The sequence below is a fragment of the Rhinoraja longicauda genome, chromosome 22, assembly GCF_053455715.1.
Source record: "Rhinoraja longicauda isolate Sanriku21f chromosome 22, sRhiLon1.1, whole genome shotgun sequence".
NCBI classification, from domain to species: Eukaryota; Metazoa; Chordata; class Chondrichthyes; order Rajiformes; family Arhynchobatidae; genus Rhinoraja; species Rhinoraja longicauda.
Window position 1 is genome coordinate 14,922,274 of NC_135974.1, and position 24,401 is coordinate 14,946,674.

General features: G+C 46.8%; 1 protein-coding gene across 1 annotated transcript; it reads left to right on the top strand.

The window, feature by feature from the left end:
* The first annotated feature begins 1,887 nt into the window (after positions 1 to 1,887).
* Positions 1,888 to 17,703, top strand: LOC144604414 (uncharacterized). The gene is made up of 3 exons (XM_078418803.1): positions 1,888 to 2,082; positions 11,510 to 11,739; positions 13,671 to 17,703. The coding sequence occupies exons 1-3, from the start codon at positions 1,909 to 1,911 to the stop codon at positions 13,909 to 13,911; spliced, it is 645 nt and encodes a 214-aa protein (XP_078274929.1). The 5' UTR covers positions 1,888 to 1,908; the 3' UTR covers positions 13,912 to 17,703.
* Positions 17,704 to 24,401: the final 6,698 nt, after the last annotated feature.

The window sequence follows — 24,401 nt, forward strand, 5'->3', positions numbered from 1 at the left end:
TCCTATAGTCATAGAGTGATACAGTGTGGTAACAGGCCCTTCGGCCCAACTTGCCCACACCGGCCAACATGTCCCATCTACATTAGTCCCACCTGCCCGCATTTGGTCCATATTCCTCCAAACCTGTCCTATCCATGTGCCTGTCTAACTGTTTCTTAAACCTCGCGATAGTCCCTGCCTCAACTACCTCCTCCGGCAGCTTGTTCCACACACCCACCACCCTTTGTGTGAAAAAGTTACCCCTCAGATTCGTATTAAATCTTTTCCCCTTCACCTCAAACCTGTGTCTTCTGGTTCTCCATTCCCCTAATCTGGGCAGGAGACGCTGTGCATCTACCCGATGCATTCCTCTCACGATTTTGTACACCTCTATAAGGTCACGCCTCATGCCTCATGCCCCTCACCCCTATGCCTCAGCGATCGCCCAGGCCGTCTTCCGTTCATCTGGGGGTCAAAGACGGACCGGGTCCGACGGGTGGCGATGCACAAGTTGGTGGCGGACAATGGGGGCAAAAGCATGCCCAATGTTGCCCTCACCCTGATGGCAACCTTTGTGTGTGGCTGCATCAGGCATAGCGTAGAGCCAACGCACGTGGGCACCAAGTGTCACTACCTGCTGAGGGTCTACCTGTCAGCTGGATATTGCCGCACCACCTGCCCTTTGTGGAAAGGTTCTTCCGGGCCAACACCTTGGACCACAAGTCCATCAGGCAGTGGTCAGCACGGAACGTCCTGCTGGCACTGCAGGGAAATGACTTGGGGCGGCACAGTGGTGCAGCGGTAGAGTTGCTGCCTTATAGCGGATGAATATTAACTTCTCTAACTTCAAGTAGCCCTTGCTTTCCCTCTCTCTCTCCATCCCTCCCCCTTCCTAGTTCTCTGACCTGTCTGGCCGCCCCCCTGATTAAATGTTATCTCTGTATGCTGAGTTGTCCACTTCTCCTCGAACTGAGATGAGGAAAAACTTTTTCAGTCAGAGAGTTGTGAATCTGTGGAATTCTCTGCCTCAGAAGGCAGTGGAGGCCAATTCTCTGAATGCATTCAAGAAAGAGCTAGATAGAGCTCTTATGGATAGTGGAGTCAGGGGGTATGGGGAGAAGGCAGGAACGGGGTACTGATTGAGAATGATCAGCCAAGTCAAATTTATTTGTCACATACACATACACGATGTGCAGTGAAATGAAAGTGGCAATGCCTGCGGATTGTGCACAAAAAAGAATTACAGTTACAGCATATAAATAAAGTTAATAAGTTACTATAGTGTAGACAAGAATTTAGTCTCTGGAGTTATAAAAGTTGACAGTCCTGATGGCCTGTGGGAAGAAACTCCGTCTCATCCTCTCCGTTTTCACAGCGTGACAGCGGAGGCATTTGCCTGATCGTAGCATCTGGAACAGTCCGCGCCATCACATTGAATGGCGGTGCTGGCTCGAAGGGCCAAATGGCCTCCTCCTGCACCTATTGTCTATTGTCCTCGCTAACAATGATCTATTCCCCATTTTCCTTAAACCCACATCCCCTTTGATGTCTCGTTTTTCACACCTTAGACTTCCATATCTCAGTGTCTCCCTCTCCCCTGACTCTCAGTCTGAAGAAGGGTCTCGACCCGAAACACGACCCGTTCCTTCTATCCAGAGATGCTGCCCGTCCCGCTGAGTTACTCCAGCGTTTTGTGTCTATCTTCGGTGCAAGCCAGCATCTGCAGTTCCTTCCTGCACCTCCAGGGTGAGGTGTTTTGCCGAAGCCATTGAGCCGCTGGATATCATAATCAGAGCAGAGGGAGTTTTTGGGTGACTAATATCACTGCCATACAAGGTAAGAGAAGAGGCGCGGTCACATAGTAATCTCTCCGCCCAGTTTCTCTCGCTCTCTCGGGCTGACGCACGCCGTATTGTAGAGCGATGTCACATGCCAAACCAGCGTGGGGCTTTCCTTGAACCAAATCACAGAGGTCGCTCCATAAAAGCTGCAAGAGACAGTCTCACAGACCAACGTGCTGGAGAGCAGGAACGAGCCCGCACAGCGACGGCCACACAAAGTGACAACCGGAGCCGCAGGAAATCAACAATAATGTATCCAAAGGTAATTTCAGTGATATTGATCCGCAAGGAACTTGCTCAGACTGTTCCTGGCGCTTGCCTTCTTAGCCTAGAAGTTGAGTTTTAAAATGAAAAATAACTGTTATCTAATGTTTTAGCCGGGATGCTTTGATATTTTTTTTTACACCCTCTTAGTTCTGCTGTTTGTTTGCAACATGTAGAACTATTAAAGCTTTGCTATGTTTTTGCAACGTTCAGTCAGTGGGGGAAAAAAAAAAGGTGTCGCCATCTAGTTTTGTTCCTGAAATTATTCTTTCGTTTCTTAGATAATACAGGGGCTTGTACTTTTCTCCTATTTAGCGCTTGCGTACGTGCAGGGGCTCAGGGAGTGTTCGTCTCTGGGACGTGAGAGTAGTCCACTGCCTGTCTACACAACGCTGTGTGACAGAGTCGAGAGGGATTTCCTTCAACAAGCATCTGATCGAGGGGCTGAAATCTTACCTGGGCAAAATAGGGAGATTTAATGCAGTAAAATCTCCTAGGAAGAGCGGGCACTAAAGTCCAACTGATCCAGTCAATCTGCAGAGAAGGGATTGTGTCACCCAGTTTATTCGACTCCTGTTCAACGTTGAACTGTTTAAATTATCATCATGTTTTTGTGGATTTTGCTCGTTCTCCCTGCGACCGCGTGGGTTTTCTTCAGGTGCTCCCGTTTCCTTCTACCAACCGAAGACCTGCGGGTTTTGTAGGTTAATCCTAGGGTTGTCCTAGGTTTTACAGGACTTTGGTTAGGCTGCATTTTGGAGTATTACATGCGGGTTTGGTTGCCGCGTTATAGGTCGGGTTTGGAGACTTTGGAGAGGGTGAAGCGGAGGTTTACCAGAACGATGCCTGGATTCAAGTGTATTAGGGAGAGGTTGGAAGGATTTGGATTGTTTTCGCTGGAAAACTGGAGGTTGAAGGGAGGCATGACAGATGCCTATGTGGAGGGGAAGAAAATACCGTTGAATGCTCCATACAGGAGTCTGAAGAAAGTTCCTGATCCCAGTCCCCCAACCATGTTCTCCACAGATGCTGCCTGACCCGCTGAGTTACTCCAGCACTTGGTGTCCATGTCCAGGTTAGACCCATGCAAGTCCCCTGGTCCTAGCTGCTGAGCACACCTGACTTTAGGTAGCGCCCTTCCACATCCTCTGGCATATTGTTTATTTCCCCAAATTGTCCATTTGTTCCACTCTCACTCACCACCACCACCACCCCCCCCCCCCCCCCCCGTCTCTCACTCGCCCCTCCCCTTCTAGTCTCTGTATGTCTCTCTCTCCAACGCTACCTTATCACGATAGAGTTGTTGGAGGAACTCAGCGGGTCAGGCAGCATCAGTGGAGGGAAGACACTAAATTCTGCAGTAACTCAGGCAACATTTGTGGCGGGGGAAATGCAAAGTGCTGGAGTAACTCAGCGGGCCAGGCAGCATCCCTGGAGAGAATGGACAGGTGAGGTTTCGGGTCGGGTCCCTCCTTCAGACCGAAAGGTCCCTACCACCCGAAATGTTGCCTGTCCATCCCCCCCACAGATGCTGTCTGGCCCGCTGAGTTCCTCCAGCACCTTGTGATTTGCTCAAGATTCCAGCATCTGCAGTTCCTCGTGCCTGCATCTTCGCTGCTGTTTTCGAGTCGACCTTTCTGTCGTGTCTCTGTGTCTCTCCCCCCACCACCCCCCCCCCCCCCCCCGGCTCTCTCTCTCTCCCCCCCCCTTCTCACCCATGCCATCTAGCTACCTTACCAAGAGCACATCGCCTATGCCCACATTGGTGGATGGAGAGGTGGTCATTGTCAGAGGTGCATCGTTTGGTGGGACCATTGCACCCATGTGCACTTGTCCAGGCCAAGGTCAAAGATCCCAGAGCGCTTTGGGATGAAAGGCTCCACTCGAGTGGTGTTTCCGGGTTCGCTGGGCTAATCATTCCTTTAATTGAGCTTGTGGAATCTCTCCGATCTTCCTTGTCTGCCTACAAAGCCATAGTCCCGGAGCCTTTGAGGTGACGCATTGTCTGCGGATAATCTTTGAAATCGCTGGTCTCTCTGCCAGTAAGAAGTGTCAACTGGAAGTAGAGGTGTTGAGAACGTGACCTTTCGAGGGGCTTGCAGCCCAGGGGGGGTTTGTTTTAAAACTAAAAATAAAGTGAATCAATTATTTACAATGTGTACAAGTAAAAACAAACCCCACCCCGCCGTAATACAAGTAAAACAAATACTCTTAATACTGAGCAATGCATTACCATGTGTTGGAAGGAACTGCAGGTGCTGGTTTAAACTGGATCAACATTAAAAAAAACTGGAGTAACTCAGCGGGACAGGCAGCATCTCTGGAGAGAAGGAATGGGTGATGTTTTGGGTCGAGACACTTCTTCAGACTAGTCAGGATAAAAGGGAAACGAGAGATTTAGACAATGATGTAGCGAGATAATGAATGAGAGATATGCAAAAAAAGTAACGATGATAAAGGAAACAGGCCATTATTTCACCATTGCAGTCCATGGTTGGGGTAACCCAGACAGCACGTTGAGGGCAGTGCTCAGGTGAACAGTGGCCTGTTCTTGGTAACAGTTTAACTCACTTATGTTAATAGTTACATAGACCATGCTGGGACAATTTATAGAGGCATGCAGAACAGGGCCTGAGGACTCGTGGGCCTGAGCTATTGGGGGGGGGAGGGGGTTGTGCAGGGTAGGACTTTATTCCCTAGAGCGCAGGAGGATGAGGGGTGATCTTATAGAGGTGTACAAAATCATGAGTGGAATAGATCAGTTAAGCCCACAGGGTCTCGTGCCCAGAGTAGGGAAATCGAGAACCAGAGGACATAGATTTAAGGTGAGGGGTGGGGGGAAAGATTTAATAGGAACCTGAGGGGTAACCTTTACACACAAAGGGTGGTGGGTGTGTGGAACAAGCTTATTTATTACGAGCTCGTATAAACTGTTTATTGCCAAGGCACTGAGTACAAGTGAAGAAAGCGTGCTGGGACAGTATAAAACTTTAATCGGGCTACAGCTGGACCACTGTGTACATTTCTGGTCACCTACATTAGCAACAGGGAGAGGTTGGATAGACGTGGATGGTTTCCCCTGGAATACTGGAGGTTGAAGGGAGACCTGAGAGAAGTATATAAAAGTAGGAGAAACTTACGTGGTCACAGGAAGAATGTGTAAACTCCACACAGAAAACACTTGAGGTTAGCATTGAACCTGGGTCACTGGCGCTGTGAGGCAGCAGCTCTACCTGCTGCACCACCTAGTAGTGGACCACGTACTATGTAACATTGCAAATGAAAGTCTGGCATGACTTGTTGAACCGAAATGCAATTTAAAGTAAGTTTTTTTCCCCCCCAGTTGATTCATTGCCTGACCTTTTACTACAGAAGCCTAAATTTGAATCTCAATCAGACTGAGGTGAAAGGTTTGGATTAAAATCATCAGGCTTTTGCCCGATATGGATCAGTTTGGTCTTTGGCCCAGTGGGCTTACCTGATCTATTCCACTCATGGTAAGAGTTGCTGCCTCACAGTGCCAGAGACCCGAGTTCGATCCTGACTATGGGTGCTGTCTGTATGGAATTTGTACGCTATCCCTGTGACCGCGTGGGTTTTCTCCGGGTGCTCTGGGTTCCTCCCACATTCCAAAGACGCGCAGGTTGGTAGGTTAATTGGCCCTCTGTAAATTGTCCCTAGTGTGTAGGATAGAACTAGTGTAAGGGTGTCGTCGGTCAGTGGGCCATAGGGTCGGTTTCCACGTTGTATGTCTAAACTAAACTAAATTAAAGTTCCACGTCTTTTTCACGGAACACGCGGCTGGGATCACAACAATCTGGGAATGTTTACTCAAGCACTTTCAGTATTTTATCTCAAAAATTCAGTCTGAAGCAGGGTCTCGACCCGAAACGTCACCCATTCCCTTTCCCCTAGATGCTGCCTGACCTGCTGAGTTACTCCAGCATTTTGTGATACCGTATAATTCCAGAAGCTTCCGCCAACACCTCACGAACAATAGGACTGTTTTAAGCAAAGGCAATTTTTTCCATGTTTACTTGGAATACAATGGTCAACTAAATCTAGTGGAACCATTAATTAGCTTTGCATCCTGCAGTGATTTTAAACATGTGTGGAAAGGAACTACAGATCTTGGCCTGAAGCATCATCCATTCCCTTCTCTCCAGATATGCTGCCTGTCTCGCTGAGTTACTCCAGCATTTTGTGTCTATTTGCAGTGTAAACCAGCATCTGCCATTCCTTCCCACACATATGCAGATCTTTTCGTTTAGAGATAAAGTGTGGAAACAGGCCCTTCGGCCCACCAGGTCTGTGCCGTCCAGTGATCCCCGCACGCTAACACTATCCTATGCATTAGGGACGATTTACAATTTTACCGATCCAATTAACCTATAAACCTGTATGTCTTTGGAGTGCGGGAGATAACTGGAACAGCTGGAGAAAACCCACGCAGGTCACTGGGAGAACGTACAAGCTCTGTACAGACAGCACCTTTAGTCAGGATCGAACTCGGGCTTCTGGCGCTGTAAGGCAGCAACTTTACCACTGTGCCGCCCTTAACAGATGCTGGTTTATACCGAAAATAGACACAAAATGCTGGGCTCAGTGGGTCAGACAGCATCTCTAGGGATAAAAAGAATGGGCGACATTTCGGGTTGGGACCTTTCTTCACTACTAGTTCCACTGTTCGCATCCTCATTATCACCTCTTCCCCAACCTACAATGGGCCATTATGGGCTCCACCCTTCCTTGGTCACCTGTTGCCGGCCCTGCTTTTTCCTTACTTCCCATTCCTTCCCCTCCCCTCTACTTTCAGTCCGAAGAAGGGTTCCGACCCGAAATGTCACCCATCCTTTTTATCTAAAGATGTTGCCTGACAGATCTAAAGGTTGAACAGACAGATGTTAAATGAATTGTCTATTGTGCAGTTGAGTTGTAAAATCTAGGGGAATTTGATGGGAAAGTAAAGAGATGCGATTGCGGGTACAATAGTTGATTCTTTAAAAGTGCTGGAGTAACTCAACGGGTCAGGCAGCATCTCTGGAGAACATGGCGAGGCGGCGTCTCGGGTTGGGACTGATTGTGGTGATCGGGGAGGGTGAAGAAAGCCGAGAGTGGGGAGGGGCAGGACACAGCCTGGTAAGTGATGGGTAGATACAGCTGAGGGTGGAGGAGGTTGAACAGACAGATGGTTGGACAAAGGCCAGAGATGAAAAGACAAAAGGTGTGAGATAAGGAGAGAAGGGGTGTGAATTGTGAAGCCAGAGGAAGGAATCTTGGTCGGAGGGGAGGGGAGAAATGGGTACCTGTCCAGGTGGGTCACGGGGAGAGGGGGAGGGGGGGGGAGAAGAGGGGTGGTGTGTAGGTTAGTTACCTAAAATTGGAGAATTCAATGTTCATACTGCAGGGTGTAAGCTGCCTAATTGTCTATGTGGACTGAATGATTTTATGACTCTAACCACGAATGGGGTTGTAATGCGTCCTTGGTGCGACACAGCAGTAGTGTTGCTGCCTTCCAGCACCAGAGACTCGGGTTCAACCTTGATTACGGGTGCTGTTTGCACAGTTTGTACGTATTCCCTGTGAACGTTGGGGTTTTCTCTGGGTGCTCCGGTCTCTTCCCACACTCCAAGGACGTACGGGTTTGTAGATTAATTGGCTTCTGTAAACTCTCCCCAGTGTGGTGGAGAGAACCAGTGTTCGGGGTGATCGCTGGTTGGTGCGGACCCGGTGGGCTGAAGGACCTGTTTCACACTGTATCTCTCAACTAAACTGCACAACCTTGAGCTCAAGAAATATTTGGGGAGCTGAAGTAATTGTCTATCGTCTAATTACCAACAAAATCCATGTGTAGGACAGAACTGCAGATTCTGGTTAACACCCAAGATGGACGACCCAAAATGCTGGAGTAACTCAGCGGGTCAGGAAGCATCTCTGGAGGAAAAGAATAGGTGATGTTTCAGGTCGAGAACCTCCTTCAGATTATGTCTGACTATGATGATGACAGTGTTTGTCTGTCTACCAACAAAATCCATCTGGTAAAGTGGCAAAGCCGTATACCTGCACTGACCTACATGCAGCACCTGATCTAGATTGCATGCATTGTTGTTGTGGGAAAAACAGAACCATCTGCAAACACCCAGACATAAAGTCCCTGAACGAAGGAGTATTTTTTTTAATGCACACTGCCTTGGGCCAGATGAGCCTGAATCACCTGTCCTGTATCACTGCGCCTGGTGAATGTGTTCCCCACATTCTGCTCCTGCTAAATGAGCCCTTTGCATCCACACAGATCCAGGTGGCCACCGCAGGTGGGAGCTGAGAACTAGTGTCTGCTGTCTTGATTTATGTTCACTTCAGATAAGCTGCGTCTGATTGCAAAACGCTCTGTACTTTGCTGTCTCCCAGTGCGTCCACACCTGTGCTACAGGGTAGATAGAAAGCAAGCTCGCACCTGCTTTTTAAAAAAAAAACGTTCTTGCACCGAGGGAGCCTAGATTTAAATATCACCTTTCATAACCGCTGAATAGCCTAAAGTGTTTTGCAAATACTTGTCTTATGCAGTTGCTATGTTATGACAGAGCATGTTTAGCATGGGCAGACTCCCGACAGGCTTTAAACCTGTTTGAGTGGTGTTCGCTGAGAGGCAAGTATAGGATAAGATATCAAGGGCGACACAGTGACGCAGCAGTGAAGATGCTGCCTGACAACACCAGGGACCCGAGTTCAATCCTGTCATGGGGTGCTGTCTGTACGGACAGTCAGAACCTTTTTTTCCCCCAGTTTTGAAAACAAATACCAGAGGGCATAGCTTTAAGGTGAGAGGGTTTGGAGGAGGTATGCAGGGCAAAGTGGAGCACCCGGAGAAAGCCTTCATGGTCACTGGGCGAACATACAAACCACACGCACTCACTCACACTCTCACACACTCACTCTCACATACTCACTCACATACTCACACACACACACACACACACACTCACATACTCACACACACACACACACTCACATACACACACACACACACTCACTCACACACTCTCACTCACTCACTCTCTCACACTCTCACTCACACTCTCACTCACTCACTCACACACACACAGCACCCGAGGTCAGGATTGAACCCGGGTCTAGTGCTGTGAGGCAGCAGCTCAACCCGTTGTGCCACTGTACCACCCTACCTGTGCTGAGTATTTCTGCATCATTATTTGTGGAACACCTTTCATCACTAACACTTGCCCGTTTCCTGACTCGCTTTTATCTCTGACCCCAATATTACCGCGATCAGTGGTTTTGTTCCTGTGTTGGTACGCGCTGGCACAGCACACCAATACCTAATAGGAATCTGAGGGGTAACTTTTTCACACAAAGGATGGTTGGCGTATGGAACGAGCTGCCAGAGGAGGTAGTTGAGGCAGGGACTATCCCAGCATTTAAGAAGCAGTTAGACTGTTATATGGATAGGACAGGTTTGGAGGGATATGGACCGAATGCGGGCAGATGGGATTAGTGTAGCTGGGACATGTTGGCAGGTGTGGGCAAGCTGGGGTGAAGGGCTCGTTTCCACACTCTATCACTCTATGATCTCGTTAAACATTAAAGAGCATTATTCTGTTTTCCAGCCAAGTGGCACGTATGTTAATTAAAGGTGTGCACCTTGTTGTCTACACAAATAGCCCTGGTATGACGTTCTAGCATAAGTCTATTTGGGCTCTTGTCGAAATTAAATTGACACATCAAAATTGGAACAAGGCACCAAAAATGTTTTTCTGGTTGTCAAGTGCTTAGGGTGTCCTAAAATAGTGAAAGCTATGACAGAGGCCTTCTGTTCTACTGAATTACTTTGAGTAATTTCAACTATTTATGCAGGTGTACTAGCTTCTGTCAAACTGTTGTATCCACTCCTTGTCATATTTACTGCATGCTCTTCTATGAATGAATTGGATTTTATAAGGGAATACGTAGGTTTGACCATCAGGCGAGGTGCAGCAGATTGAAAACGCACACCTCCAGATTCAGGGGCATTTTCTTCCCAGTTGTTATCAGGCAACTGAACCATCCTCTCACCAATTAGAGAGAGAGTGGTCCTGACCTCCCATCTACCTCATTGAAGACCCTCGAACTATCATTAATCCGACTTTATCTTGTACTAAATGTTATTCCCTCTATCATGTATCTGTACATTGGGTAGCTCGATTGTAATCATGTATAGTCTTCCCGCTGACTGGAGAGCACGCAACAAAAAGCTTTTCAATGCACCTCGGTACACGTGGCAATAAACTGAAGTCGGCAGGTCAGGCAACAGCTATGGAGGAAATGGAGAGGTGACGTTTCAGGTTGGGAGCCTTCTTCAGACTGGTGTGGAGGGGGGGAGAAAGTTTAACAACGTTTTGTGTAGGAGCGAGTGGAGGATGATTTCCCAGGTGTGCCAGAACCTCCATCATGAGTGCAAAGCCAGCATCAACCTGGAGCTCTGTCTCCTTTGTCTGCCTGTCCATGTTTAATTTGTTTTAGTTTCGAGATGCAGTGCAGAAACAGGCCCTTTGGCCCACCGAGTCCATGCCGACCAGCGATTACCCCTTACACTAACACTATCCTACACACACGAGGGACAATTTACAATTTTACTGAAGCCAATTAACCAACAAACCTCTACATCTTCAGAATGTGGGTGGAAACTGGAGCACTCGGAGAGAAACCATGCTGGTCACGGGGAGAACATACAAACTCCGTACAGATGGCGCCCGTAGTCAGGATCAAACCCAGGCTCTGGCACTGTAAGGCAGCAACTCTACAGCTGCGCCACAGTGCCGCCCCAATCTTGTCTGCCTACTTTGTTGGGGATGATGAGGTATTGAAGAAAAATAATTTGTGGGCGGCACAGTGGCGCAGCAGTAGAGCTGCTGCCTCTCAGCGTCAGAGACCTTGGTTCAATCCTGACCTCTGGTGCTGTCTTTGTGGAGTTTGCATCTTCTCCCTGTGTCGCCTGGGTGTTCCTCTGGGTGCTCGGGTTTCCTCCCACATCCCAAAGATGTGCCGCCGGTTTGTAGGTTCATTGGCCCTTTGTAAATTGTCCCCAGTGTGCAGGGAGTGGAAGAGAAAGTGGGATAACAGAACTAATGAGAATGGATGATCGCTGGTTGGCATGGTTTCCGCTCTGTCACCACACTATCTCTAAATTACAAAAGCTGAAAAAGAGAGGTGGGGCTGGGACAAAGCCTGCCAAATGATGGGGAGTGGGGGGGGGGGATACAAGTGAGGGGGGGATTGGCAGATCGGTGGAGTAAGTGATAAAGTCTGAGCATTTGTTGCATGTTTTTATCCCACACTTGTGTATTTTGCTCAATCACCTTGTTGGATCTGTGCTGCTCTCAAATCCCAGTGAGAAAGTGGTCGTGAACGAGAGGTTTCTTTTGTTTTTCCAGGTGGAATGGTTAGTGGGCATCGTGTTGCTCTCAGTGGCAGTCCGTTCCAAAGGAGCACAGAAGCATTGTGCAGAACCCTCTGAGAGGAAGCTGTCGCACAAACTGGACCATTGGGAGTCCGATGAATTAGGAGCAAGTGCAAAGCATCTCGTGCCCGGCAAAAAGTTCAATTCATCCCACAGCCTCACGTTGCGGATTGGAGAAAGAAGCACTTCTCCATGGTCTTACAGGTAATGGCTCACACAGCGGGCAGTGGGTGTGCAGAGCGAGATGCCGGGACGGAGGGGGTAGTTGAGGCAGGAACTGCAACAGCATTTAAAAGACACTTGGACAGGTACATGCGCAGGAGAGGGTTCAAGGGATATGGGCCGAACATGGGGAAACGGCACTAGTTTAGATGGGGCATCTTGGTCAGCATGGATGAGTTAGGTGGTAGGGGCTGTTTCTGTGCTCTATAACTCTCTATGCCTCTGGAGTATTATCTGCAGTTTTGTAGAATCTGGGTTTATAAGAGATAGGAGCAAGGGCAGGACTTGCAGCCTTTCATATCTGCTCCGCTATTTGAACGAGCTATGGTAAGCCATTTTGCCCAGTGGGAGACTCTAGTAACAAAAGGCTTTGTTTTAGGATAAGTGTGTGGGTCTCCATCTACGTCCCGAAGATGTGTGGTCAGTAGTTTAATTGCCTGTAGTGTGTTTAGTTTAGAGATACAACACAGAAACGGGCCCTTTGGCCCACCGAGCCTGCACCAACCAGCAATAACCCCTTAAACAAGCACTATCCCCCCCACACTAGGGACAAATCCTTACCAAAGTCAATTAACCTACACACCCGTACGTCTTTGGAGTGTGGGAGGAAACCGGAGCACCCGGAGAAAACCCATGCGGTCACAGGGAGAACGTACAAACTCTGTACAGACAGCACCCGTGGTCAGGATCGAACCTGGGTCTTTGGTGCTGTGAGGCAGCGACTCTGCTGCTGCCCCTATGTTTATGAGTGCGTACGTGAGTTATATAATTTGTTGGCAATGTGGGGAGAATAAAATGGTTCAGGGTAGCTGAGTGTAACTGTGGGTACTTGCTGGTTGGTGTAGACTGAAGGAGCAGTTTTGTCTCTATCTCTCTATGACTGACCATTCATTCATGGGGGTGTAAGTCCTAGAGGGTCCTACCCAACATCACAGTGGAGCACCCACACTGGAAGGACCCATAGTGGTTCCAGATGGTGACATGCCATCTTCTCAAGGTCAATCGGAGAGGGATACTAAATGGTGGATTTGCAACTGCTGTAGATTGTGAAAAATTATACCAAACAAAGTGCCTGGTTACCAACACTACAGTCCAATAATGTGTCATGCCGTGTTAATCTGGTGCAATTTAGTAGTCGGCATTGTTTCCGAAAGAATAAGGGTGTGCATTATAAACGCACACATTGGTGAACCTGGGCAGGTTTAGCATGAATTTCTTGTTTCACATTTATTCTCCAGGACCAAAAATAGCTGGGACTGCCAGAAGGTGTTGTGTTCTCCGTATTTATGTGTACACACATATCTCTATAATCTCTATATCTCCAATGGCCCAGAACAACTTTGAGGAAAAACCCCAAAAAAAGACCCAAATGCTGTTGGCATTTTGCAGGCGCTCCCTGTGACCTTGTGGGAGAACGTACAAACTCCGTACAGACAAGAACCCATAGTTAGGGTCGAGCCCGGGTATATAACGCTGTAAGGCAGCAACTCTACCACTGTATTTATTCACATAATGCTGGAGTAACTCAGCAGGTCAGGCAGCATCTCAGGAGAGAAGGAATGGATGACGTTTCGGGTCGAGAAGAAGGGGCTCGATCCGAAACGTCACCCATACCTTCTCTCCTGAGATGCTGCCTGACCTGCTGAATTACTCCAGCATTTTGTGAATAAATACCTTCGATTTGTACCAGCATCTGCAGTTATTTTCTTGTACTAACTCTACCACTGTGCTGCCCAAAATCCCCATATAACCGGATTGTACATTGGGAGGGGTGTGGGAACTATAAGAAGATACAGTACGGAAACAGGCCCTTCGGCCCACCGAGTCCGTGCCGACCAGCGGGCAAGGGTGAGTGGGAAGCATAATTAGAAGCATTTTTAAAAATTCTATCCTGTTTGCTTCTCAAACCACAGAGTTAATGAGGACAAAGCACGTTACCCAAGGAGACTAATGGAAGCATATTGCCTTCACAAGGGCTGCTTTGGAAGCGATGGGAAGATTGATCATCGGCTGTTAAGTGTTCCACATCGCACGCCTGTCGTGGTGCTGAGGAGGAGCACAACATGCAGGCACAATACCTTTGTGTACGAAAAGGCCGTGGAAGATATCCCGTTCTACTGTGTTTGTGTGATGGCCACGGAGAACAAGTCTTAAAGACAAGGTCCAAGATCCCAGTAGAAAGAATGTAGCCCTCTTTTTAAGATTCGTGGAGAAAATAATACATTTCTATAGACCAATGATAAAAATGTGAAATATTTCAACTGTTTTCTGCAGCCCCTATTTGCACTTGTCATCCCTCGCTGACCGAAGGGCGAATAAAATTGAAAATGGGAACCTCCCCATTGCAATAGACAACACCACCAACCTGAAGGTTGGATGTGGTGGAGGCTTTGATCCTGCTCTCTCTCGTCACGAGTGTACAGTGGACTCCCTGGAAGATTAAATGCCTAAAGACTGACGGGGGTTCAAAAATTCTATTGCTCAGCGCCATGCCTTTGTGTTCCCCGCAATAGAATTTAACCTTGAAACCTGTCACTTTATACTTTGTGAGAAGCCAAGTTTGTTTCTAGGCCCCAGACAGGTATGAACATAGTGGTCTTGGATGAGCAGATACCTTTCCCGGCAAGGGCTGTCGCAGTAGGCCATTAAAGCAATCAAGAAGCCTGTGTAGGCAACTACCAAAGGGCACCCATCCTTTCCACTAGTTGCCCGTGGAGGTTTGTACCTGGAACAGACTAGATGGGTGTCCTGCTTTCGTTATCTCCATGTTGTATCCTGACTCATTTGCAAACTTGTACCTTCCTCCCACCGCCGAGTTTCCCCCCCCCATTTGATTTGTGCCACCTTGGCTTTGATTTTGGATACACAGGCACTCCCAACTTGCGTAAGGGTTACGTTCTGCGAACCCATATGTAGATCATTTTTTACGTACGTCAGAATCGCCATCCCTTACCCCAGCCTGAAATAACTCACCAGGAGTATGATCCATCTCAGTGGCATCCGGGGCACTTTCTGTGGAGCACCCCCTTCTGGGTAGGCACTGCCGCCATCGCCTGGCTTGTTTCCAATGTAAACTTGATTGATCGGACAGTACTGTGGAAATTACAAACTGCCTTGATTACACAAGGGACTGAGTGCAGAATGGTTTGCGTTAGTGGCCTATTACATATGTTGAGGAGTGTCTGTAAAATGTATTTTATCTCGTCCATCCGCTGGCAGCTCTCCACTGTTAAAGCCCCTGCCACTTGCAAGTTGTAATCTACCTAATTTCCACTCTCTGTGATGGTGGAAGGTCCAGGTGAAAATGCAGGAGTCCCATCCTATTGCGCGTCGCACCTAAGCCCTTGCGCACAGTGGAATCTTGCAGCAGTAGGCTCTCGCTATATACCAGGCACTGACAACGCTTGTAGTCAGGATCGAACCCGGGTCTATGGTGCTGTAAGACAGCAACTCTACCGCTGCGCCACCGTGTCGCCCGAGCTAGTCTACCAGCTCTGTAGATCATTGACCTATTAGTAGACAGGCCCAGCTTCTCTGTTGCCTTGCTAATCCCCTGTGCCTAAAACTAACCAACATTAATCAGTACAAAGGTGAAATTCTAAGGCGCTATGGCCTTGGTTATGATATAGTACCCAGCCAGGCATAAACCTGTTTGCTTTGCTTGAATTCTTGACTGGTGGCACCTTAATTGCCTGAATTAGGAGGAGATTTTGTTGTTGCGTATTTAGGTTTATGATTGTCACCTGCAACAAAAGGCACAGTGAAAAGCTTTGTTTTGCATGCCTTAATTATCTAAACAGATCAGAAACATCACACATGGTTACAATCAGTTCAAACTCAAGTACAATAAAGCAATGAGGAAGATAGAGTGCAGAATATAGTTATGTGCTTTTAATCAGGACTGGAGTTGTTCGAGATGTAAATACGGAAAGGACAAAGAGTAGAGTTTCCTCCACTCCCTAAATATTTGATGTTAAGATCTGACTCACTTCCAAGCTTGTGGCTTTGGATAAAGTGGAATCAGACCCACCTCTATGCTATAATTAAATCAGCACTGTAATTACATTTGTTCATGTGGAAGCTGAAAATACGATGGTGTAATCAGCAGATGGTCTTAGCTGCTGCTAGAGTCAACCGACTGAACCGTCCTCACCAACTAGCGAGTGGGCCCAACCTCCCATCTACCTCATTGGAGACCCTCGAGCTATAGACAATAGACAATAGGTGCAGGAGGAGGCCATTCGGCCCTTCGAGCCAGCACCACCATTCAATGTGATCATGGCTGATCATTCTCAATCAGTACCCCGTTCCTGCCTTCTCCCCATACCCCCTGACTCCACTATCCTTAAGAGCTCTATCCAGCTCTCTCTTGAATGCATTCAGAGAATTGGCCTCCACTGCCTTCTGAGGACTTTACTTGGTCTTTATCTTGCACTAAACGTTATAGCCTTTATCCTGTATGTCTACAGACTGAAGAAGGGTCCTGACCCAAAAGGTCACCCATCCTTTCTCGCCAGTCTGAAGACGGGTCCCAACCCAAAATGTCACCCATGCTTTTTCTCCAGAGATGCTGCCTGACCCGCTGAGTTACTCCTACACTTTGTGTCTATCTTTGGTATAATTCAGCATCTGCAGTTCCTTGTTTCTACATTCTGTACACTGCAGACGGCTCGAGTGTAATCATATATGGTCTTTTTGCTGATTGGATAGCATGCAACGAGAAAGCTTTTCACTGTACCTCAGTGCACATGACAATAATAAACTAAATTAAACTAAAATTCCAACAGATCAGATATATTCTACATGAATACCATCAAGTCGAACTCAAGTACAATGGTTAGAGAAAAGGGGAAGATACAGTGTCGAATATAGTTCTCAGCATTGTCGTGCATCAGTCCCATAGACAAAGTCCAATGTCCGCAATGGGTAGAGGTGAATCGGACATCACCCTAGGACCGTTCACAAGCCTGAAGCGTGCAACAAAAAAGCTTTTTTACTGAACCTCAATACATGTGACCATAATAAATGAAACTAAATTAGCCTTACTTAAAGGTTTATTTCCTCCCACTGCACTTTAGCTGAAGATCAGTGACATTCTTATGGGTTTCCCTGCTGAAACTTGGGATGAATTCCACCGCAACCTGTCCAATGGAAATAACTAGTATAACACCCCACACGATCTTGTTCCCCCGTTGAAGTTCATTGAGGGGATATGAAACCGTCACACCATTTCACAAAGGCATTTACCTGGCCTGTTAAGTTACCTGCCCCACCCTCCCCCCACTCCACCTTGCACAACCACAGTAGACAGCAACTGGTGCCAGATTTCTGCTGAAGTAAAGATGATCACTTCCAAGAAACTTACTCACAACTCATTAAAATGGGAATAAGATTCAGCTGAGCGTTCACATAAATAGTCGTATTCCACCTCTCTTCCTGTTAACTCTACCAAGAAGGAAAACACATTAATCTCCAAATATCTCGGCATAAGCTGTGCAAAGAATGTTGTTTATTACATTCTGAGTTGTTCTTTCAGCTGAAAATAAAACTTTGGCAACTTGCTTTCAGCAGTTGTTAAAAAGTGAGTCAAGGTTATGACTAAGAAGTCTGAAGAAGGTTCTCGACACCTATTCCTTCTCTCCAGAGATGCTGCCTGTCCTGCTGAGTTACCCCAGCATTTTGCATATATCTTCGGTGTAAACCAGTATCTGCAGTTCCTTCGTACACATTATAACTAAGCAATGTCTGGTTTGTTATTTCCTGGTCAATCCTCTGTTGTTCTTCCTGCTTGGGTTTGAACTGTGCAGAATGAGGTTGGAGAATTTAAGAACACACTCTACTTTCAATATCTTTGTAATGTTTTCTACATCCATATGAAATGTAATTTTTTGTAATGTTTTTTTGTGATAAAAATCTACTGAACTTACAGTAATAAACACTGAAATGACTGTGCTCCTAATTCTGTGGAACCTTTTTAAAGATCTTTCTTACGGTAAAGTAAAGCATTTCAGAACTTTAACTAAATTGTGGAACGAGCTTTAAAAAAAAACGTGGCTGAGGTTGCGGGAGGGCAAGATGTATAAAATTATGGCAAATTTATTTTTGATTTCATCAATTGCGGGTAGATTGTAACAGTCAATGGTTAAATTAATTACTGAAGGGAAGTAGTTTAAACTACATCAATATTTTTAGGTCGTCAGGAGTTTAGTTTAGAGATAAAGGGTGGAAACAGGCCGTTCGGCCCACCCAGTCTGTGCCGACCAGCGATCCCGCTCCACTGACACTATCCTACACACTAGCGACAATTTACAATTTTCACCAAAGCCAAATTCATCTGGAGCGTGGGAGGAAATCATAGCGCCCGGAGAAAACTCACGCGGTCATGGGGAGAACGTACAAACTCCACACAGTCAGCATCTGTGGTCGGGATCGAACCTGGATTTCTGGTGCCGTAAGGTAGCAACTCTACCGCTGTTGCAAAGACATATAAGATTGTGGCAAATTTAATTTTTATTTGCTTAATTGCAAGTCAATGGACATATTCATTTCTGAAAGGAAATAATTTAAACTACATAAAAATGTTTAGTTCTTCAGGAGTCAAAAAAAGGATCACCTATTCCATTTTCGCCAGAGATGCTTCCTGACCCACTGAGTTACTCCAGCACTTTGTACTTTGCAAAGGTTTCCAGCATCTGCAGTTCCTTGTGTCTCCTAAAAACTTTTAATACTTTTATAAATTTGTAGATCATGTTTGTGGAGCTTTTCACCTCAACACCCTTATTTAAACACCCTAAAACACTAAAATAAAGCATTTAAGATCCTAGCTATGTTGTGAAACAAACTTCAAAAAAATGATGACTAAGTTGGACATGACATATAAAATTGCGGCAAATGTTATTTTTATTTGATTAGTCATAGTAAATTGCAAGAGTTAATGGGAAGGGTGGGGAATTCATCAGAAATGAATTTACCCATTGATATTTGACCTTTAAATTACATATAAACGTTTTAGTTCTCAGAAGCCTGAAGAAGGATCTCAATCCAAAACTTTGCCCGTCCTTTCCCTCCACAGATGCTGCCTGGCCTACTGAGTCACTTTGTGTTTTGCTCAAGATTCCAGCATTTGCAGTTCCTTGTTTTTAATACTTTTTTAAACTTGTAGATCATGGCTGAGGAGCCTTTAACCTCAGCAACCATCTTTTATTTTCTATAAATATCCCTGGGGAAGAACAATGGGGAAAGAGGGAGAACAATGGACAATGGGGACCCAGAGTGGGGGTGGGGGTGGGGGGGGGGGGGGGGGGGGGGGGGAGGGAGAGGGGGGAGAACAAAAGGAGGAGCCACCGTGCTTTGTAACTTTGCCAGTGCCATAGGTGACCGCTATTTGTACACCTTGGGTGTACAAACAAAGAATCGCACTGTGCCTTGTCACATGTGACAATAAAGTATTCCACCCACATCACTCTTCCAGTCCAGGAATGTGATTGCTTTGGCTCACGGGTGCAGACCATGTAATTTAGAACTAAGGATCAAAAAAACCTGCAGATGCTGGAAATCTGAAATAAAACATAAAATGAGTTAGTCTAGAGACACAATAAGCTGCAGATGCTGGAATCATCAGTAAAACAAAAAGTGCAGGTGTAACTGAGCCCAGAGAGTTTAGAATAGAGATACAGCGTGGAAATAAGCCGTTGGGCCCATCGAGTCCACATCGACCATCAATCACCCATCCACCCTAGTTCTATGTTTTCCCAATTTCACATCCACTCTCTACACACTAGGGGCAATTTACAAAGGGCCAATTCACTTACAAACCGAATAGTGGAAGACCTGGATAGAGTGAATGTGTAGAGGATGTTCCTACTAGTGGGAGAGTCTAGGACCAGTGACCATAGCCTCAGAATAATAGGTTGTACCTTTAGAAAGGAAATGAGAAGGAAGTTCTTTACTCAGAGGGTGGTGAATCTGTGGAATTCATTGCTACAGACGGCTGTGGAGGCCAGGCCAGGCCAATGGATATTTTAAAGGCAGAGATAAACAGTTTCTTGATTAGTACGGTGTCAGGGGTTATGGGGCGAAGGCAGGAGAATGGGGCTGAGAGGGAAAGATACATCAGCCATGATGGAAAGGCGGAGTAGACATGATGGACCGAATGGCCTAATTCTGCTCCTTGAACTTATGAACCAGCATAACTCTCTGTGTGTAGAGGGCCAGAACAACAGACATAGTCAGCCTTGCAAGGAGCTTACAACACAGGTCTGGTCAGAGAATCATGCAGTGTCAAAACAGGCCCTTCAGCCCAACTTGCCCATGCTGACCAACATGCCCCATCTACACTAGCCCCACCTGCCTGCGTCTGGCCCATATCCATCTAACCCTTAGCTTATGGGAGGACCATTCAGAAACCTGATAACACAGGGGGAGTTCTTGAGTTCACAGAGATGTAAGGCTGAGACTCCATAAGCCGCTGATCAGGCTGCATTTGGGGTACTGTGAGCAAATATGGGCCGCATATCTGAAGAAGGATGTGCTGGCTCTGCAGTGGGTCCAAGGTCAAGGTTTCAAGGTCCAAGGTCAGTTTATTGTCACATGTACCAATTGAGGTACAATGTAATTTTGAAGAATGATTCCAGGAATGAAAGTTACAGAATAATGAAAGTTACAGAATAATTAAACTTACAGAATAATGAAACTTACAGAATAATGAAAGGCATAGAGTGGATGTGGAATGAATGTTCCCACTGGTGGGAGAGTCTAGGACCAGAGGTCATAGCCTCAGAATTAAAGGGCACTCTTTTCGAAAGGTGAGGAGGAACTTCTTTAGTCAGAGGGCAGTTAATCTGTGGAACTCATTGCCACAGAGGGCTGTGGAGGCCAAGTCAGTGGATATTTTTAAGGCAGAGTTAGACAAATTCTAGATTAGAACAGGTGTCAAGGGCTACGGGGAGAAGGCAGGAAAATGGGATTAGGAGGCAGAGATCAGCCATGACTGAATGGCGGAGTAGACTTGATGGGCCGAATGGCCTAATTCTACTCCTCTCACTTGTGAACTTGTCAACTTGTGAGTCTGTGTTGTGTGATTCAGAAGGAATGAGCAGTGTGGGAAAGATTTTTAAGTTCGTTGGCTGCTCTCCTGGCAGAGATGTTTATCCTAGTATCATGTTCGGCACAGACACTGTGAGTCCAAGGGCTTGTCCTTGTGCTGTACTGTTCTATGTTCTGTGTTCCAATATTTAAAAAAAGTTTTTACTTAAAAGGGAGAGAGTTTCTGGAAGTATTGCGCTTGGGAGGCTTTGGAAGTTCGGCATGTCCCCAACAACTCTCACCAGCTTCTACAGAAGCGTTGTAGAAAGCATCTTATCAGGATGCATCACAGCATGGTTTGGGAACAGCCCCATCCAAGACCGCAAGAAATTGCAGAGTCGTGGATGTAGCCCAGACCAACCAACCTCCTTCCTTTACTCTTCCCACTTCCTCCAAGTCCAAGGTGCAGCTATGGGCACCCACATGGGCCCCAGCTGCGCCTGCCCCTCTGTAGGGTACGTTGAACAATCCCTGTTCCAGGCGTACACTGGCCCTATCCCCGAACTCTCATCTCCATAAAATTGACGACTGCATCGGTGCTACTGCCTGCACCCATGCAGAACTCATGAACTTCATCAACTTCACCATCAATTTCTATCCCGCACTCAAATTTACTTGGACCATCTTCGACACCTCCCTCCCCTTTCTTGATCTCACCGTCTCCATCACAGGAAATAGACTATCGACTGATGTCTATTGCAAACCCACTGACTCCCACAACTATCTTGACTACACCCCTTCCCACCCTGCTTCCTGCAAAGACTATCCCCTGCTTCCAATTCCTCCATCAATGCCGCATCTGCGCCCAAGATGAGGTGTTCCATACCAGGACATCCGAGATGTCCTCATTCTTTAGGGAATGGGGTTCCCCTCGCCCATCAGAGATGAGGCCCTCACACGTGTCTCCTCGGTACCCTGCAGCTCCGCCCTTGCTCCCCCTCCCCCTAGTCTTTATCTTTCACCCCATCAGCCATCGCACACAACACAAAATCCTCTGAAATTTCCGCCACCTCCAACAGGATCCCAACACTAGTCACATCTTCCCATCTCCACCCCTTTCCACCCTCCGCAGAGACCGTTCCCTCTGCAACTCCCTGGTTAACTCATCGCTTCCCACCCAAACCATCCCTTCCCCAGGTACCTTGCCCTGCAAACACAGAAGATGTAACACCTGTCCCTATACCTCCTCCCTCAACTCTGTCCAGGGACCCCGACAGTCCTTTCAGGTTAGGCAGAGGTTCACTTGCACCTCCCTCAACCTCATCTATCATATCCGTTGTTCAAGATGTGGACTCTTATATATCGGCGAGACCAAACGCAGACTGGCCGATCGATTCGCTGAACACCTTCGCTCAGTCCACCTGATCCTACCTGATCTCCCGGTTGCTAAACACTTTAATTTTACTTCCCATTCCCACACAGACCTTGTGTGTAAGAAGGAACTGCAGATGCTGGTTTAAACCTAAGATAGACACAAAAACCTGGAGTAACTCAGCGGGACAGGCAGCATCTCTGGAAAGAAGGAATGGGTGACGTTTCGGGTCGTCTGAAGGAGGGTCTCGACCTGAAACATCAGGAATTAGCCTCACCCATTCCTTCTCTGCCTGTCCCGCTGAGTTTCTCCAGTCTTTTGTGGCTACCCACACAGACCTTTCTGTCCTAGGTCTCCTCCATTGTCAGAGTGAGTCTAAATGTAAATGGAGGAACAGCATCTCATATTTCGTTTGGGCAGCTTACAGCACAGTGGTATGACTATTGATTTCTCCAACTTCAGGTAGCCCTGGTATTCCCTCTCTCTCTCTATCCCTCCCCCACGCAAGTCGCACCAGCTTCTCGTTTTTCACCCAACAACCAGCTAACAAGGACCTGTTTCCTTTATCATCGTTACTTTTTTGCACATCTTTCATTCATTGTTCTTTATCTCTCCACATCATCATCTATATCTCTTGTTTCCCTTATCCCTAACCAGTCTGAAGAGGGGTCTCGACCCGAAACGCCACCCATTCCGTCTCTCCAGAGATGCTGCCGGTCCCGCCGAGTTACTCCAGCTTTTTGTGTCTCCCTTCCATTGACTCCATCTACACTTCATGCTGCCGCGGCAAGGCCACCAGCATAATCAAGGGTCAGTCTCACCTCGGTCACTCCCTCTTCTCCCCTCTCTCAACAGGCAAGAAGTACAGATGTTTGAAAATGCATACGTCCTGATTCAAGGACAGTTTCTTCCCAGCAGTTCTCAGGCAACTGAACCATCCTATCGCCAACGAGAGAGCGGTCCTGAGCTCCCATCTAATGATTTAGAGACCCTCGGATTATCTTTGATCGGACTTTACTTGACTTTATCTTGCACTAAACATTATTCTCTTAATCCTGTGTCTGTCCACTGTGGATGGCTTCATTGTAATCATGTATAGCCTTTACACTGACTGGATAGCACGCAAACAAAAAGCTTTTCACTGTGCCTCAGTACGCGTGACAATAATAAACTAACCTAAACTAAGCCACATAGATTGAATTACTGGAACAGGTCACGTTCCCCACTCTTGAACTGGCTGTGTGCTAATTAGCAGTTATGCTGGCAAGAAGCTGAATCTGGTTCATCCTATTGCCACACCTTTACTTCACTGTTCTGTAAATACTTATTATAAGCATAAACCATAAGTATAGTTCCTTCTTGAAACTTATTAGGGTATTGTGTTCCACTATGGTTTCCGGCAATACTTGCTAGAATGTGACGCTGTTTCTTCTCCACTCTGCCTCTTATCACGTTTTATAATTTCTATAAAAAGAAAATGAAACATATTAGCCGGTGCAAAAATGAGCTTCCTGGAAAGTTTCTTAAAGCATTTCCTTGAACAGGAAAGTTAGAAAATTCACAAGACATAGGCGTAGAATTAGGCCATTCGGTCCATTGAGTCTGGTCTGCCCTTCTTTAGACTTTAGAATTCCCACCGAGTCCACGCCAACCTGCGATGGCACAGTAGTAGCACCATCCTAGGGACAATTTACAATTTGCAGATGCCAATTAACATGCAATCCTGTTCTATTTTTATTCAGATTTTTCTGGGCTTAATCTTGCACTAAACGTTATTCCCTTTATCTATCTGTACACTGTGGGAGGCTTAATTGTAATCAATGTATAGTCTTTCCGCTGACTGGAGAGCAAGCAACAAAAAAGCTCTTCACTGCACCTCGGTACACGTGACAATAATGAACTAAACTAAACAGAGAAACATAGAAAATAGGTGCAGGAGTAGGCCACTTGGCCCTTCGAACCAGTACCCTGATCATGGCTGATCATCCGAAATTAGTAACCCGTTCCTGCTTTAGAATTTAGACTTTACGTTAGACTTTAGAGATACAGCGCGGAACCAGGCCCAACGAGTCCATGCCGACCAGCGATCTCCCTGTAAATTAGCGCTATCCTACACACTATGTACAATTTACAATTTTACCAAAGCCAATTAACCTACAAACCTGTATGTCTTTGTAGTGTGAGAGGATACCGGAGCACCCGAAGGAGACCCATGTGGTCACAGGGAGAACGTACAAATTCCATACAC